Source organism: Phoca vitulina, unplaced genomic scaffold, assembly GCF_004348235.1.
Source record: "Phoca vitulina isolate PV1807 unplaced genomic scaffold, GSC_HSeal_1.0 scaffold153, whole genome shotgun sequence".
NCBI classification, from domain to species: domain Eukaryota; kingdom Metazoa; phylum Chordata; class Mammalia; order Carnivora; family Phocidae; genus Phoca; species Phoca vitulina.
In genome coordinates, this window is record NW_022589856.1 from 117,661 (window position 1) to 133,813 (window position 16,153).

General features: G+C 54.6%; 1 protein-coding gene across 1 annotated transcript in view; it reads left to right on the forward strand.

Moving 5' to 3' along the window:
- Positions 1–13,072, forward strand: part of LOC116628961 (HCLS1-binding protein 3-like) — a 66,895-nt gene extending 53,823 nt beyond the window's left edge. Inside the window, exon 7 of the mRNA XM_032399273.1 lies at positions 12,606–13,072. Within this exon, the coding sequence (XP_032255164.1) occupies positions 12,606–12,666 (61 nt within the window). The 3' untranslated portion in view covers positions 12,667–13,072. The remainder of the gene's footprint in view (positions 1–12,605) is intronic.
- Positions 13,073–16,153: the final 3,081 nt, after the last annotated feature.

Genomic DNA, 16,153 nt, shown 5'->3' on the forward strand with positions numbered 1-16,153 from the left:
CATCTGTCAGCTCTGTCAGGTGGGGACGGAGTGGGATGAGGGGCCAATGAGTCAGACAGAGCTGGGACCTGGGACAGGAGAGAGGCCAGGGAGCTGCTTCAGGGCGAGAGGCAGGCCCCACAGGCCCTCTGCAATGACCCAAGCCCAGTGTTGCCCTCAAGGAGCCCCAGAGGCCGTCGACACACCCTTCCACCAGCTTCAGTGAAGAGGAAGTGGAGGATGCCACTCACCCGCCCCTGGTGTCTCCCAGACCCTGGAGAGTGGGAGGAAGGGAGGCCCACAGCCAGGTTGGACGTGAGGAGGATACCGGGGATGAAGATTAGGCTCAAGCCTGGGGCCAAAGGGCACGCACAGAGCCCAGAGGCTGAGGTCCAAGCCACTCAGACAGAAGTGCCAGGGCCGGCGGGCTGCCTGGCCTCTGCCTCAACACCCCCATCTGTCCACCTGGAGGGGAGTGGGGAATCCAGCAAGGGCAGCCTGCGAACTGCTGAGACCTGGATGACTCGACGCATTGGCCTCACTCATTCATTCATTCATCCATTCATTCATTCAGATGTTGACTAAGTGCCAACTCCGTACCAGGCACCAGGGACACAGCAGTAAATGGAGAGCTCCTGGGACCCACAGGTCCAGTTGGAGGTTCTGGGGCTCCAGCACCCACAGGAGCCTCCATCCCCTTTCTCTCCCCTCCTGGGGCATGAGACCTTCACCACCCCTGCCCCCATAATTCTCCTCCCCAGCTGTGAAGGGGATGGATCCCAGAGCTGGCCGGGGCTCCCACGCCCAGTGTCACAACTTCTCCTGTACGGCCTTTTACTGGGAAGTGAGTGACTCTCGGTGAGCAGGACATCGATCCCTTCGTGCAGGGACCACACGGCTGGAAGAAGAGCCTTCCTGCTCAGACAAGTCTACGCTTCCCCTCTGGGACAGGGGACAGGCCATAGCACTTGGTGGCCAGTTCTGTGGCTACCCGATGCTGGGGCCCGAGGACAACACTCCTCACAGAGGTCCTCCTCAGGACCGATCATGGGACCCCTTTCACTAAGGGGACCCAAACATTTAGTTCCGGGCCCTTGGCCTCCAGCAGCTAAGGGGTTAAGGAGTGTATGTGGGGGAAGGGGGTGGGTGACAATTCTGTACCAAGCACCTGGGACACAGTAGTAAACTGAGAGTCACTGGGACCCTCTGGTTTTTGTTTAGTGGCCAAAAAACCATAGAGATACATACATACATTCCAAGTCTGAGGTGACCGTGTGTCGGAGCGTGTGAATATATCCGGATCCACAACAGGCTCTTGGCTTGGAGGAAAGCAGTCATTTCCTCTGGCCCCTCAGTGATCAGAGTCAGTGCTCCTGGACCAAGAGCTCTTCCTCCCCATCTGCAGCGGCATTTTAGCCTACAGGGCCCCCGCCTGGCAGCTGGCATCTGTGCTGGGGCCAGGGGAGGGGGGGACCAGCTCCTGCCCCAGCTCAGTGCTGAGCTGAACTGTGGCGTTAAGTAGAAAGATCTGGGCTTCGGTAGAGCAGAGGTCTGAGGCAGTCGTAGAACATTAACCTGGGGAAGGCAGTCGTGTCAGGTGTGAGTTCTCGAGGGCCAAGTTCAGAGAGGTTCACGCCCAGGCTTCACCTCATGGTCAAGGCAGCTCTCTAATTCTGCTTGCTAGCCGCCGTGCCCTACAGCTAGAGCCCCGCTCCGGGCAGCTCTAGGCTGCTGTAGCAGGCAGGGGTGGGGACAGGGGACAGGTTCTGAGCGTTCTGCAGCATTGGGAACGTTCTGGCCCGCACGTTAGTCAGAGGGACCAATGAGCTCAGCATTCGGCCGGGGCGAGAAGCCGCCCCTTGCTGTTCCCAGGGCTGAGCCTGTGGGCAGGCTGTGCTTCTGTCCTTCGGCCGTGAAGGCTGTGCCTGGCTGTTTCCGTCTCAAGGCCCCCGCCCCAGCGATCCCGAGCCTCCCTGCAGAGACCGCAGCACTCGGCCACAGAGACGCAGGGGCAAACCGGCTGGCCTTCCCCAGCCTTCTCACCATGCGGAGGACAGTGAACACGCTGAGACCCGTGGAAACGTCTCCTTCACAGAAGCTGGGCAGTGTCCCCGAGCAAGGACTCTAGCTTCTGACTTTCCTGACGACCCAGCCAGGGACAGCCAACGTCTGAGACCCATCCTGGGAGGGCGCTCTCTAGACAGACATACTGAGGGTCTCGCGTCCCTGTGTTTCATTTGCACGGGCCCTGGTTTTAGATGACTAATTAGCACCTCCCCTTTGGAGAACTCACCCCTAGTTTTCTGGTGACAGGATTGCTGTCGACTGCTTCTGGGCACTTGACTTACCTAAAGTCAAGGGGAGGCAGGGCCCCCACGGGTTTGAATAGGCTATGCGTTTTCTGAGGAGGAGGGCAGCCAGCCAGGAGATGCTGATCCTGAGAACGCGGTCTCAGAATCTTAGGATTTACACCGCTTAGAATTCTCTGTCCTCTGAATCTCAAGGTCCTGGGTGCTTACAGGCCTGGAACTCGATGCTTTGGGATCTGGAAGAGAGCTTTGAAGTAACACAGCCCATCGGGGCACTTGTAAGTTAAACAGCCTCAGCTCCAACACCCCTTACCTTCCCCCAGCAAGAGCCTTGTCCCTCAGTGGATTTCCACCGCCAACAGGGGCAGGGTCTGGTCTCTAGACAGGCCCTTGAGTAACCTGCTGCAGTGCCCACCCCCACCTCCAGGGGGAGCCAGAGCAGAGCAGCCATACAATTGCAAGGGACACTGGTCCATCAGCCTCAGAGACAAGCATTTCTCAACTCCCACTATGTTCTCCAGAGCTTGGGGCACAGTGGATGGTCATTGGTAGACAACCATCTGACAATGTAATTGTAAAGACAAGCTTTTCACACATGAAGCAGCTGGGGACCCAATGAAAGACAGGATCTGTGTGGTCAGGCAGAAAGCTCTGGAGGGGTCCAGAGGAAACAGGCCTGGGGCTTGCGGAAAGGGAAGGCTTCCAGGAAGAGGCTGGCTTTGGAGGGGCCCATGGCTATTAAGTCCTGGATTCAGCCCCCTCCCACAGATGCCCGCAGGGATCTACAGATCCCTGCGCAGTATACACGGCCTGCTTCGGTCCTCACCACAGGCAGGCCAAGGGGGGGCTAACATCCAGTGTTAGACATGAGCTAATGGAGGCTAGAGAAGCTCGGACTCTCACCAGGATCATGTGGTGACTTGGGGCAGAGACAGAGGCCGACCCAGTCCTCCTGACTCCTAGTGCAGTAGTGGCTCGGCCTGACCCCCGAGCATGCCCGCGTCCGCGGAGCCGATCTGGGGACTGACTCTTGCTACTGTCATCCGGACTTGAATTGTGGTTATATTCTTGGTCCACTGGCCCTGACACTCTCTGGCCTACCATTACTGGTGGCACCTAGTCATCCTGCTCTTCAGGCCCTTTTGCTCTGGACCTTCCCCCAGGCTCCTTCCCATCCCCAGCCTCACCTCTGTCCTCTGGAACATTAAGTGGTCTCGTGACATGCCTACCACCCTTGGAGGGCAGGGGATGGTGCCAGATTTCATGCCTTAGAGATCGTGCTTGAAGGGAAAGCATCATGACTTACACTTCCTGCCATGGATGTACCTGGTCGACAGTCATTATGTTTGACATAGCCATGTCATTTATATATGTCTGCACGCTTTTTAAAATTGGGACCATACAGTTGCTTTGCAGTCTACTTTGCTCAATAATATTTCATAGTTCTTTTTGCTTTGCATGAACATTCTTCAAAAAAATACCATTTTAAAGGGCTGTGCAATCATAGAGCTGCATTTAATTTTAATTAATCTATTTAATTTTTCACTTATTTTGGAGTATCTGGGCTTCTTTTTTTTTTTTTTTTTTTTTTGCTACTCCACATTCCCTTTATGGATCATCTTTGTCTATAATTTTTTGTTTGAGTTTCTAATTATTTCCTCAGAGAAAATTCCAAGGCATTTATGTTTTCTAGTTAAATATACTTGATACATTCTGCCAAAGTATTTCTAGAAGGGTTGTCCCTGACTTCTATGCCCCTACCAGCGGAGGTCTGAGAGGGCCAGTGTCATGGGTCTGCACCAGCTCATGGAAATACCAGCAAAGCAAATTCTATGATCTAAAAGGCAAATAATGTTATTTCAAAATTAGAACTTACATGATGATCAAGGACACAAAAATGCTCATAATTATTAAACCATTTTAAATTTTGGGGGTCAGTTCTCTGCTTTCTTTACCAGCTTTTCTAACACAGTTTTGATGGACTTATTTAAAAATCATCCTACAAAACCCTCCTACACTGTTGGTGGGAATGCAAGCTGGTGCAGCCACTCTGGGAAAACAGTATGGAGGTTCCTCAAAAAGTCAAAAATAGAGCCACCCTATGACCCAGCAATTGCACTACTGGATATTTACCCCAAAGATACAAATGTAGTGATCTGAAGGGGCACGTGCACCCCAATGTTTATAGCAGCAATGTCCACAATAGCCAAACTATGGAAAGAGGCTAGATGTCTATCAACAGATGAATGGATAAAGAAGATGTGGTATATATATATATACAATGGAATATTATGCGGCCATCAAAAGGAATGAGATCTTGCCATTTGCAACGACGTGGATGGAACTAGAAGGTATGATGCTAAGTGAAATAAGTCAATCAGAGAAAGAATTATCATATGATCTCACTGATATGAGGAATTTGGGAAACAAAACAGAGGATCATAGGGGAAGGGAGGGAAAAATGAAACAAGACGAAACCAGAGAGGGAGACAAACCATAAGAGACTCTTAATCTCAGGAAACAAACTGAGGGTTGCTGGAGTTGAGGGGGGTGGGAGGGATGGGGGGGCTGGGTGATAGACATTGGGGAGGGTATGTGTTATGGTGAGCACTGTGAATTGTGTAAGACTGATGAATCACAGACCTGTACCCCTGAAACAAATAATACGTTATATGTTAATAAAAACACAATACTAAATAAATAAATAAACATCGTCCTACAAGCTCTCTCGACATTGCCGTTGCGACATTTGTAGCGTATGTGTTTTACTAGTGTGTTGTTTCCTTTTATTTTTGTTTTTGATGGTTTTTAACCTCCCAATGTTTTATATTTTTACATTGTCAAAGCCGCTGGCTTTTCCTCTTGTGACATTGTCCATTACTTACTTAGAAAGTCCTTCCTGGGAAATAGCTTTTTAAATGGGTCAAGACTCTTGTTCTCTATTTTTGGTAAATTTTGAACAAACATCCTTTTCCCAAATCCCCTTTTCCCTGGACCATCTGGACTGTGCTTGCTTTTATTTCTCCCTCCCCCGGGGCCAGCGTGTTGGGGTGGGAAGAGGCTCTCACAACGTACTGATCTCTGGGTGTAGAAACTGGAGCAAGGGCCTCTGGGCTCCAGAAAGGGTTTGTTCTCCACCTTTAAGGTGGACATGCTCTGCTCTGAACATTGTCTGATCTTTCCCACCAAAGAAATGAAAACGCCGTCCAAAAACCTTTTTAATGTGTTGTATCTGCAAGTGAAGACTATCTGAATATGGGCCGTAGACCCATTCACAGGGCCCTATTGCTGTGCTGTGCTCTTGGGCAAGACAGCCCTGGCTCCTTTGTAGCCAAAACGCCTGGGGGCCTTGACGGTCTTTGGGTCCATAATGTGGTCCAGCCATTTGTCTGTGCCATGGGCGCACTGGAATCTTATTCCCTTGCGGCCCACACAGCAATCCGTTGCTGAGCTTCTGTAGTGTATGGAACCAAAATGGCACCACCCTGTGGAGAGTTGGCTTGGCTCAAAGCTGGGATCTCCGCATTCTGACCCCAGCTCTGCCTCCTCGCAGGTGTACGACCTCGGGGAGTTTCCTTTCAGCGCAAGGAGGACCCTAACGGCCAGCTCGCAGGGTCGGTGTGAGGATACTTCCGCCGCCAATGAGCAGACCAGATTTGTGCATGCTGTCTCTCCAAAAGGGAAGAACATGCCAAAGATAGCCAAAGTGTGGGACTGGGAAGAGAGCCAAGATAAACTCCTGGACTTTAATTGTTATTTCTCTACTATGTGGAGATACTAGATTCTCAGTCCTTCAAAGCATCAAAGGATTTTAGGAGAGGAAATTTGGTGTTGTGGCTAAGCCAAGGGGCTTTGAAGTCAAGAGCTGAGTTCCTAAGTTTCCGGATCTGTCCCTTCCGACTGTATGACCTTGGGCAAGTTACTTCTCTTCTGTAAACCTTAGTTTCTGTATCATAAAATGGGGCTATCAGCAGTGCCCCTCTTGTAGGGCATTGTGGGGATTAAATAAGATAATATCTGTAAAATTAGGGTGAATATATACCTATCTTCCAAACCAGGACACTTTTGAGAGGGAAAAGAGATGCAATTAATAATTGTCCAGCAACCCAGGACTGTCCCAGGCAAACCAGGGCAAACGGCTTCACAGCATAAAGGGCTTGGCACAGTGCCTGACCGAATATGCCCTCTGTGACAGCAGCCGATTTACTGAGGAGTCTGTGGGTTCGCTCTACGGCTGGGTGGCTCATGCTGGAGACAGAAAAGAACCATCTCGACACAGTGCCCTGGATGGAGCAGAGGCAAGGGGCTGGGATTCACAGCCATGACTCAGGGGGAGCCAGGAGCCACCAGGGCCTCACCCAGCCCTCGGTGCCCTCCGGGAGGTCGTCCTTCCTGGAAGGAGGTGGTGAGGGGCCAAGTCCCTTTCCCAGGGTTGCTGCAAGGGAGCCCTGCTTGGACTGGTCCCTTTCCACTCTATCCCATGGGATCAAATTAAAGCCAACTCTGGACAAGGCAAAGGCTCCAGTTCCTGCCTGAGTCTGGCCCTTTCCTTTTCGGGTCCTCTGGGGCCCATGCAGAACCTCATCCCAGTAGCTCCAGAGGTCACAGCCTCTCATCCTTGCGTGGGCCCCTCATCCCTCGCCCCAAGCCAGCCGGACACAAAGTGAACTGCCTCTGGTGTGTGCAATCCCTCTCGGGCCCTCAGCTCTCCTCCCAAGCGTTAGCACAAACACATTCCTGAAGACAAGCAGGAACCGGGAGTGACTCAGGCCTCAGGAATGTGCAATCTGATCCCCTTGCTTGGGGGGCAAATTCCTCAGCCTAAGGTGGGCAGCTAGCTGGCCGAGCCTAGAAGCCCTGGAGGAGGGCTCTGAGGGAATAGGCTCTCTGTAGCAGCCTTCAGACCCCAGAGCCTAATGGTGTTGGGGGTTGGTTGTGGGGTCAAGGGAATGCTCAGAGACCCCATTCCATGTTCAGGGCCAGTATTCAGAATCACTGGAGCAAGCAGGCTGAGTCCCCAGGGGCAGGAGTCTGGAAGCAGAACCACGGGGGGGATGGGCACCTCACCCTCCCCCGGCCCATCCCCTGAGCAGTGGGAGAGGAGAGAAGCCTCTAGATGCAGGACTGAGAGAGCAGTCTGTTCTATCCTCCTGGCCTCGCAGCTGTCCTGCAGGACGCAGGCTATCTTCAGTTGGGAGGCTGTAGCTCCGGGTCACTCACGCCCTGCCTGGCCCAGCCTTGGCCAAGGATTCTTTACGTCCTTGTGCAGAACCACCAAACAATTGTATAGGCAATCTTTTAAAATCATAGAAGAGGGCGCCTGGGTGGCTCAGTTGGTTAAGCGACTGCCTTCGGCTCAGGTCATGATCCTGGAGTCCCAGGATCGAGTCCCGCATCAGGCTCCCTGCTCAACAAGGAGTCTGCTTCTCCCTCTGATCCTCCCCCATCTCATGCTCTCTCTCTCTGTCTCATTCTCTCTCTCAAATAAATAAATAAAATCTTTAAAAAAAAAATAAAATAAAATAAAATAAAATCATAGAAGAAATCCTGCATTTGATGACTCGGAGGCTGGATGTTCGCTAGAGGAGCAAAACACTAGTTGAGCCTAAGTCTGTGAGTCAGGTACCAAATCTGGTGAGTCAGAAACCCCAAGTGATGGAACACAAATAAGAAATGCAGGCCCTTTGGCCTGAAACGGACACCTGGGCAGCTTGGTGGGGGACCTGGTTCTGGGACGAAACAAGGCACAGATGCTTGCCATCAGCATAAGTGGAAGAGTGCGCTGGCCAGGTCCACAGAGTGACCTGTCTTCCAGCCACCCTGAGACAGGTCAGAGAGACCTCAACCCATCCTGCGCGGTCTGGTGCGCACGGGCAGTGCTGGGCCCCAGGTATCACGATGGCCAAGACGGCAGATCTGACCTGAGAGGGTCGTGGCCACGCCCTCCCTCTGTTGGACGACTCCCAAGCAAGGGGAGCCCACCTCCTCCCACCACAGAAGATGGTGTGGGGCTGCTGGCCCCTCCTCACTCCTCAGCCAGAGTGGTAGCTGGGACTTGTGCTTGACCAATCGAACCCTTGTCCCTGGGGTTTGGAATCTGGAGGGAGTGATACAAAGCTTCCGAGAGAGGCTGACAGGACTGGGGAATCCAGCCGGGTCCATCTGGGGGTGGAAGGTATTAGCACACTGTCCCCAAGGGGGACACTGTCCAACGGTGCTCACCTCCCTTGTTCTCCAGCCTTCCTGATAATCCAGTGTGAGCAGCCCAACATTCTTCCACTAAAATCTTTTCCTAAGTAAGTTAGCCAAAGCTGGTTTCTGTGGTTTGCTCACGAAGGCCAAGTGCAACAGACCAGCGTGTGCCAAGGCCAGCACAGCTCAGAGGGGTTATCCCTAGTGCCAGGGCCCCACCTCTGACTGCATATGTCTTGCTCTAGAATCCTTGCTTGATTAAGGTGTGAGGGGGGGACCGGGGAGGTTGGTTCTGGGTGGGGGAGCTGGTCCTGGGAGCACTCAGCTTAGGGTGAGAGTGGCAGGTAGGCCAGAAGGAGGGGAAATTGAGGCGGTCAGCGGCACAGGGCTGGGACCCCTCGTGGGCCTGGGCAGAGGCAGGTATGCAACCCATCCAGCTCACAGCCTGGCAGGCACAGAGGGATTAAAGGTGGTTCAGGTGAAGAGGCACGGCAGGGAGAAGTTCTCAAGGACTGGGCAGGGAGTGGGGCAGGGCATCTGGGCGGGATCCCTGATTCAAGTACTCGCGCCCACCCGGGCCACCTGCCTCGAGCCTTATCTCTCAGCAGGGCATGGAGTCCTGAAGCCTGGGCTGCCAGGGCAGCCCACCGACACTGGAGGCTCTGACCCTCCCAGAGGGTCCCCGCTGGATCTGAACCCCACAGTGGGAGGAGCCCCAGCATAGTGGGTGCTTGTTCCTGTTTGACAGTGTGCCTCCCGGGAGCAGGCTGAGCTGAGGCCAGCAGGCTGACAATCCTCCCACTGTCCCTCTGTGGGGACGTACAGTGCCCTCCCATCTGCCCCTTAGCCGACTTCTTAGGTGCCCGTGAAAGCCGAGTGGAGGAGGGGTGGGTCCCCTGATGGCAAGGACAGTGGGGACAGAAGAGGATACAATGTAAGGGGTTGACATGAATAGGGGGTGCCCGTCCCTGGGGCCCTCTCAGCTGGAAATGGAGAAATGGCCGTCCCAGGGCATCTGCAGAGCACACCGTGCCCGCTGCTCCCAGCCCTTCCTCACTTACTCCTGCTGCCTGAGAGACCAGCCCTGCCCAGGACCTCTTTTCCCACCCACTCCTCTCTCTTAGCGTCCTCCACACCTCAGGTGGACAAGCACCCCAGCACCACCCCTGTCCACCCTCCCTCCACAGCCCTGCCTTGTCCCACCCTGCACTCAGTACCCTGTCCCACCCTGCACTCAGTACCCCGTCCCACCCTGCACGGGGAGGGCTGCATCTCCCAGGGCTGTTCTGTGCAGCCTCCCTTCAGTAGATGTGGAGCCTTCCTCTATGGGAAGACAGAAAAAGTGGTGGACAGACCCTAGAGTGGTGCCATGTTTTCCTGCCCAACGTTCGGTCCATAATTCCCTCCCCTTGGGTGTGGGCAGGACCTGTGACTTGGTCCTAGCTCGTAGAATATGAAGGGATTTTGCAGGTGTCGGGAAGATCCCAAATCAGTTGGTTTTGAGTTCATCAAAACAGAGATTATTCTGTGTGGGGCTGGCTTAATTGGGTAAGAACCCGTAAACATGGGCTTGGGCCTGCTCTGAGTGCAGAGCCCATCCTTCCATCCTTGATGGAATAAGCAGCCGTCAAGGAAGCCCACCTGGCAAAGAACCACAGGTGGTCTCGATCAGGGGGTGGCCTCCAGCCGACAGTCAGAAGAGCAGGCCCTCAGTCACCCAGCTGCAAGGAAATGCCTGAACTCAGGAGAAGACTCTTCCCCACGCGAACCTCCCGATGAGAATGCTGCCAGCTTCCACTTACATGGCAGTCTTATGAGGCCCCGAGCAAAGGACCCAGCTAAGCCAGGCCCAGATTCCTGACCCACAGCAACTGTGAGATGAGAGGATAAATGTGTGCTATTTTAAGCTGCCAGGTTTGTGGTAATTTGTTACCCAAAGATAGAAAGTTCATATTGAGCTGGAAGGGTTGGGGTGTTAACCTGGAGCTTGGAACAGGAATGGGGTGTCTTGCCTTCTTTAGAGTCAGAGCCCTGAACCCAAGCCCCCAAGGGCCAGAATCCACAGCCAGGTAGTGGCTGGCTCTAGGCAGGACAGCAGCTGAGGGCCCTCACTGGGGCCTGGTCTCCAGGTTTTGTTGATGGAAGCCCGCATGCTGGGGAGTATGTGGGGGTGTGGGGGTATGGGGGAGACCCTTACCTGGGGAGGGGTCCTCTGCTTTGGTACTCTAGGGCCTCATCCAATACTCTGGGGCTGAGCTCCACAGGAGTAGGGGTCCTGTTCAGCGGTCTATACACACTGAATTTACATAAAGATTTTCAATGAAAACTCATCATGTGCCTGCCTGGTGTTCATTCCCACCAGCTCCTGAGGCCTCCCTCTTCCCCATGCCGCCAGCTCTTGAGAGTATCTGTCTTGGTCATTTTTGCCAATCTCATGGGTGTGAAATAGTACCTCATTGTTTCAATTTGCATTTCCTTGATAACTAGTGAGGTTTACAACCTCTTGGTGAATTTGTTAGTCATTTGGATTTCCCTTCCTGTGAATTCTCTTATATCCTTTGATTTCTCTAAAAAAAAAAAAAAAAAAGGATTTTTTGGTTTTTTCCCCTTGAGGTGAGGTTTTTTTTTTTTTTTTAAGATTTTTTATTTATTTATTCATGAGAGACAGAGAGAGAGAGGCAGAGGGAGAAGCAGGCTCCCAAGGAGCAGAGAGCCCGATGCGGGACTCGATCCCAGGACCCCGGGATCATGACCTGAGCTGAAGGCAGACACTCAACCATCTGAGCCACCCAGGCGCCCGACCCCTTGAGGTTTGTAAGGGCACCCAGCTTGGTGCATACCCAGGGGCAGCAGGTCAGCCCGCTCCTTCTTCCCCAGCTCCGCCCAGCTCTGGTCACCTGCCCTGTGCGTTCCACGCCAGCCCCTTGGGTCTGTGTCCCTGAGGGGGCCCTACATGAGGGCCTGGAGAGAGCAGAGAGAAACAGGTCCTAGCTGCCTCTCCTGCTGGTCCACAACCCTTCCACTCGCTTTTTTTTTAAGCCAGGAGGGAGAAAGAGGGGGTGCCGTATCAGGGTTATTCTTGTGGGATTTATGGGGGGGTGACTGGATACTGGCTTTCCTCCCGTTGCAGGGACCAGGCTGCCTGGTGGACCCCCACCCCCTCCCCCAGGACTATGGTTCCAGAGAACCCGGGAGAAAACACAAATGACCCCTTTGAGCCTGCAGGGCCAGCGGGGGCTTCCGGGGCAAACAATGGTCCTCTGTGTCTGGTTTCTCCTGAGGGCCGGAAGCCCCTGGTGCGTGGCCCACCGATGAGTCATGCAGGATATCTTCTGGGCCTACTTTGTTGTGCCTGAGGATCTCTCAGCCCAGCCTGAAATGGCAGATGATCTCATCGGCTCTTCAGGGGAAGCCCTGTCAATGGACAGCCCCGGGAAGCTCACCGCCCACGAGCGCTGGAGAGTCCTGGTCCCCCGGCCTTGAGCGAGTTCCCGGAGACGGGGGTGGGGGTGGGGGTGGGATGCTGGGCAGAGAGAGCCAACAGGAACAAAAGACCCCGTGCTCATGGAGTCCAGGGAATCCCCCTTCTGCTCTCTCTGGACTCCGCACGCGTGTGGTGGCCGCCCAGCTCCAGCTGTGTCCTGGGGAGTTTCCTGAACTCAGGAGAAGCCCCAGACAAGTGTATTAGGAACATCCCAAGCAGGGTTGACCTGGGACTGGCAGGAAGTCAAGGGCTGGGGTGGCCACCGATCCTGGCTTGGCCTATGAGGCTTGGAAGGGAACAAGGGTCGGACTTTCCACTTGGCTGGACTCAACTGAGATTTCAGAAACAATGAGCCATGTGGTACCGAGGCCATTTCAGTTCTCGGAACTTGGACATTTCTGTTAATGGTTGTTGTTGTTGTTTAAAAGATACCTCCCTTCCTGGTACAGAAGCATGGCCCCTAAGTCACAGAGCCACACACCCACTCGCTGTGTGGCCTTGACCAAGTTACTCTACCTTTCTGAGCCTCAGTTTCCCCCTCAATAACTGCTCCTGAGGCTGTTGCGGGCAGACCCAAGTGTATGCTCATAGCTGGCCCTCATTAACCAGTAGTCTCCTCTCTTCCCTTCATTCCCCCATAGCTTTGGAGACGCTCTTGGTTGGGCTTCTGTTCTGGTTCACCCCCCAGAAGCTCACGGCTGAACACGTTCCTTGGACGGCCCCCCTTTCTTCTGGATGCAGGGGATGGGCACCTGCCAGAGCCTCCGAGGAAAGAAACTCCCCAGTCGGTCTGAGGGCCAAGAATGGGGTCATGTCGCCTTCTGCTGGAAACACCATAGGGATAGAGTCCAGGCCTGCAGGTGTGGGGAGGCCAGAGCTCAACCCCAGAAATCACCGAGACCAAGGTCCGTCCCGCGCGGACTGCACCCATCCCACCGCTGAGCGCTACCCTGAGCAGCTGGAGAGCCGCAGGGAGGAGGCCAGGCACCGGGCAAGAGAAGCTCTTCCCGGCGGGCTGCCTGCCCAGATCTGCCCTTCGCCTCTGTCCGAGATTCAGGAGCACTGCCCCCAAGCCTTCTCCCTGTACCCCTCGCCAGGGCTCGGCACGTTACCTGAGGAGAAATGACACAGCGCTGAGTGTTCCGTGTCAGAGGTTGCCAGCCTGGTGGGTCATTGTGAGAAACTGGACACGGTACCGTGGCTTTTGCAAGTCCATGGTCGCCCCCCGGCCACCAAAACATCCACCTGAGAAGTGAGTCGAAGAGTCACACTGCTAGGTTTGATGAAAGAGGCCATGTTGGTTCGGACACGGCCGGCATGTGTGTTCTGACCTGTGTTACAGTCTCTGGAGGGCCCATCCCACCCCCCGCGCCCCAGCCTCAGTGCCAGGGACGGATGCTTGGACAGGAGCCCCCGCACGGCCCCCTGTCTGCACGCAGCAGCTGCTCTAAGAACATGACTTGCCTCAGGCTCAAAAGCGTGGGCATTTGAACTTGCGCGCCAAGGCCTTAGTCACTCTGGCCCCTGCTCAGCCCCAGCTCCTGCCCATCTCTACTCCCAGTCTACCCTCCAGCCACGGGGAAGCCCCCTTACACTTCCCAGATGGGCCCTTCTTCCCCCTGGAGGGTCTTTCGTCCCCATGCCCCCTCTGCCCACGTCGGGCCTGTATGAAAGCCACTGACGTGTCTGAGGGAACGCAGGGAGCTGGGAAGATGGCGTGAACTAGAACTTCTCTCGGGGAGAACAGCGCACATGATTTCAAAGGAGTTCTTGGACAAGACCCTTGGGAGGAGGTAAGACCCCCAAGAATCACACTGGGCCCCACAGATGGTTGGGAGCTTTCTAAGGAGGCCTTTGGTCTCTGAATGGGCCGTGTGTGGGGCCAGGGCTGAACGGGTTCTCCTTTCTCTGCTTCCCTCTTCTCAGGCTCCCCCCCACATATAAATATCGAGTCGACATTAAAAGAACATCAATTTCTAGTGTCCCTATTTCCACGCCCTCAGCCCGCACTGGGCTGCCCCAAGTCTTAGCGGCCCACCCCTGCTCGCCCTGCAAACCTGACTCAACAGCAGGTGTGGCTTTTGTTCTTTCTCCAGAACTTATTCCAGGCTTGGCCGTGTCTGCGCTCCACGATGTTTGCAAGGACGGCAGGGCCTCCTGCCCCGAGTCAGCGGTGGGCACGGCGTGACGCCCCCTTACAGCCCAGCATGCGCGGACATAGGGGTGCATGCAGAGAGACGTGTGTGATCACTTCAAGTGTCTACACCAGATTCATGCCCTCGCCTGCACCGGATATGCTCCTGCCTGGCCCCGGGAGCCTCTCAGCCAGCTCAGCACACCTGAAGTCTGTCTTTAAATCCAGGCACATCTGTCCTCTTCATCCCACCCCTGATGGCCAGGCCCCAAATTCAGATTCCAATCCTCTCTCTTTTTTTTTTTTTTTTTTTAAGATTTTATTTATTCATTTGAGAGAGAGAGAGAGAGCATGAGCCGGTGTGCAGAGGCAGGTGAAGAGGCAGAGGGAGAAGGAAAAGCAGGCAGGGAGCCCGATGCAGGGACCCGGAGATCGTGACCTGAGCCAAAGGCAGAGGCTTAACCATCTGAGCCACCCAGGCGCCCAGGTTCCAATCCTCTCCACTCGGACCCCGCCAGCTATACCAGACGCAGTCAGGTCAGGAGTCCCCGGCCCAGCTTTCTTCTAGACAGGATTCTGCCTTCCAGATACAGCCACGGCCCCACTGTTACCCGCCGCCCCCACTTAGGGCTCCTGCGACACGGCATGTTTGGCGGAGCCCCTCTAACGTGCACCCTCTGCCCCAAGCCTTGTTGTGGCTCCCACACAGTTCACGCTCCACCCCAGGTCTGGGTCTCCACCGCCGACTCTTCTCCACCCACCGCGCTCCCTTCTCCTCTCTGCCGGTCCAGGGCAGCCGTCAGTCACCCCCATGTCACCCTCTGGCCAACGTAGCTGCCACGATTCTGCCTTCCTCTGTACTCCTGTGGGCTTGATTATGCCACAAAGTTAGGGTCTTTGAGCCTCAGTCTAATCCATGTTATCATGAGCACCTACTACGTACAGGACACTAATCCAAAATCAGACTGGCCGCGGCCGAACCGAACGTGGACTCCGCGCACAAAGCCCCCCGGAATCCGTGTTGCCCCGGGGCAGAACCTTTGGGGACACTTGCATGATGCATCAGTGCAGGCCTGGCCTCTGCAGTGGTCAGATCTGCAGCTAGGCCTTCAGGCAACGGGGCTGGTCAGAGACGGTAGACCCCAAACAAATTGCTGCTGGGAATTCACAGAAACCATCCATCCTGGACATCTCCCCGGGAAAGGATCCCTGCGGGGGAATTCTGACTTTATCATTTGTTTTCCACTGAACAGAAGGATATGACTGTGTATCCTTTGGTTCATAGAAAGCAACCACTCCATCCAGAACAGAAACAGAAACTTCAGCCTGCATTGTCCCTTTGGAAATCAATTTCGTTTCCCAGAAGGCAGGGAAGGCCCAAGAAACAGCACAGACTCAGTGTGATGGGGTCGGCTTCCATTTCTGTTGTAGAATTTAAAAATGCCCAGATTGTGGCACGTGCCCTGGACTCACACTGAGGGACCCACTCCAGTCTCCCCCTCTGCAGAATATCGGGGGCCCCTGCTGTGGGCCGGGTGCTTCCAACACTGTGAGGGAGGTAATGCTCTCCCCGCTTCAGAGAGAAAGTCATATGGCCAGGAAATGGCAGAGCCTCTGGAATCAGGCCTGAGTCTCAGAGAGGCCCCATACAAAGCCTAGAAAATGGGATACCAGTAGATGTGGCTCCCGTGGCAGAAGGGTCTGCGTGGGGAAGGCTTTTTGGAGGACGTAAAGCTCAGGCTGGTTCTCAGAGGGCAGGAGAGAAGGAGGGACAGGCAGCATCCCAGGGGAAGGAAGAACACGAGCAGAGATGGAGAGAAGCTGGCCAGAAAGAAGATGGGACGGGATGGATTGGAGGCCCCCCCGTCCTCAATAACCTGTCAGAAGCGTCTTAAGCATCACCCTTTATGTAGATAGCTGTCTTTTAACGGGCAGTCCCTCCTTGAGTGCGGGCATCAAGGGCCTCGTAGCGGCTCACACCTTAAAGGAATTCCTCAGCTGCTCCTGTCCTCCCTGGAAAGGGTGGGCCCAAGGGAGGGGGTGACACAGAGGGCG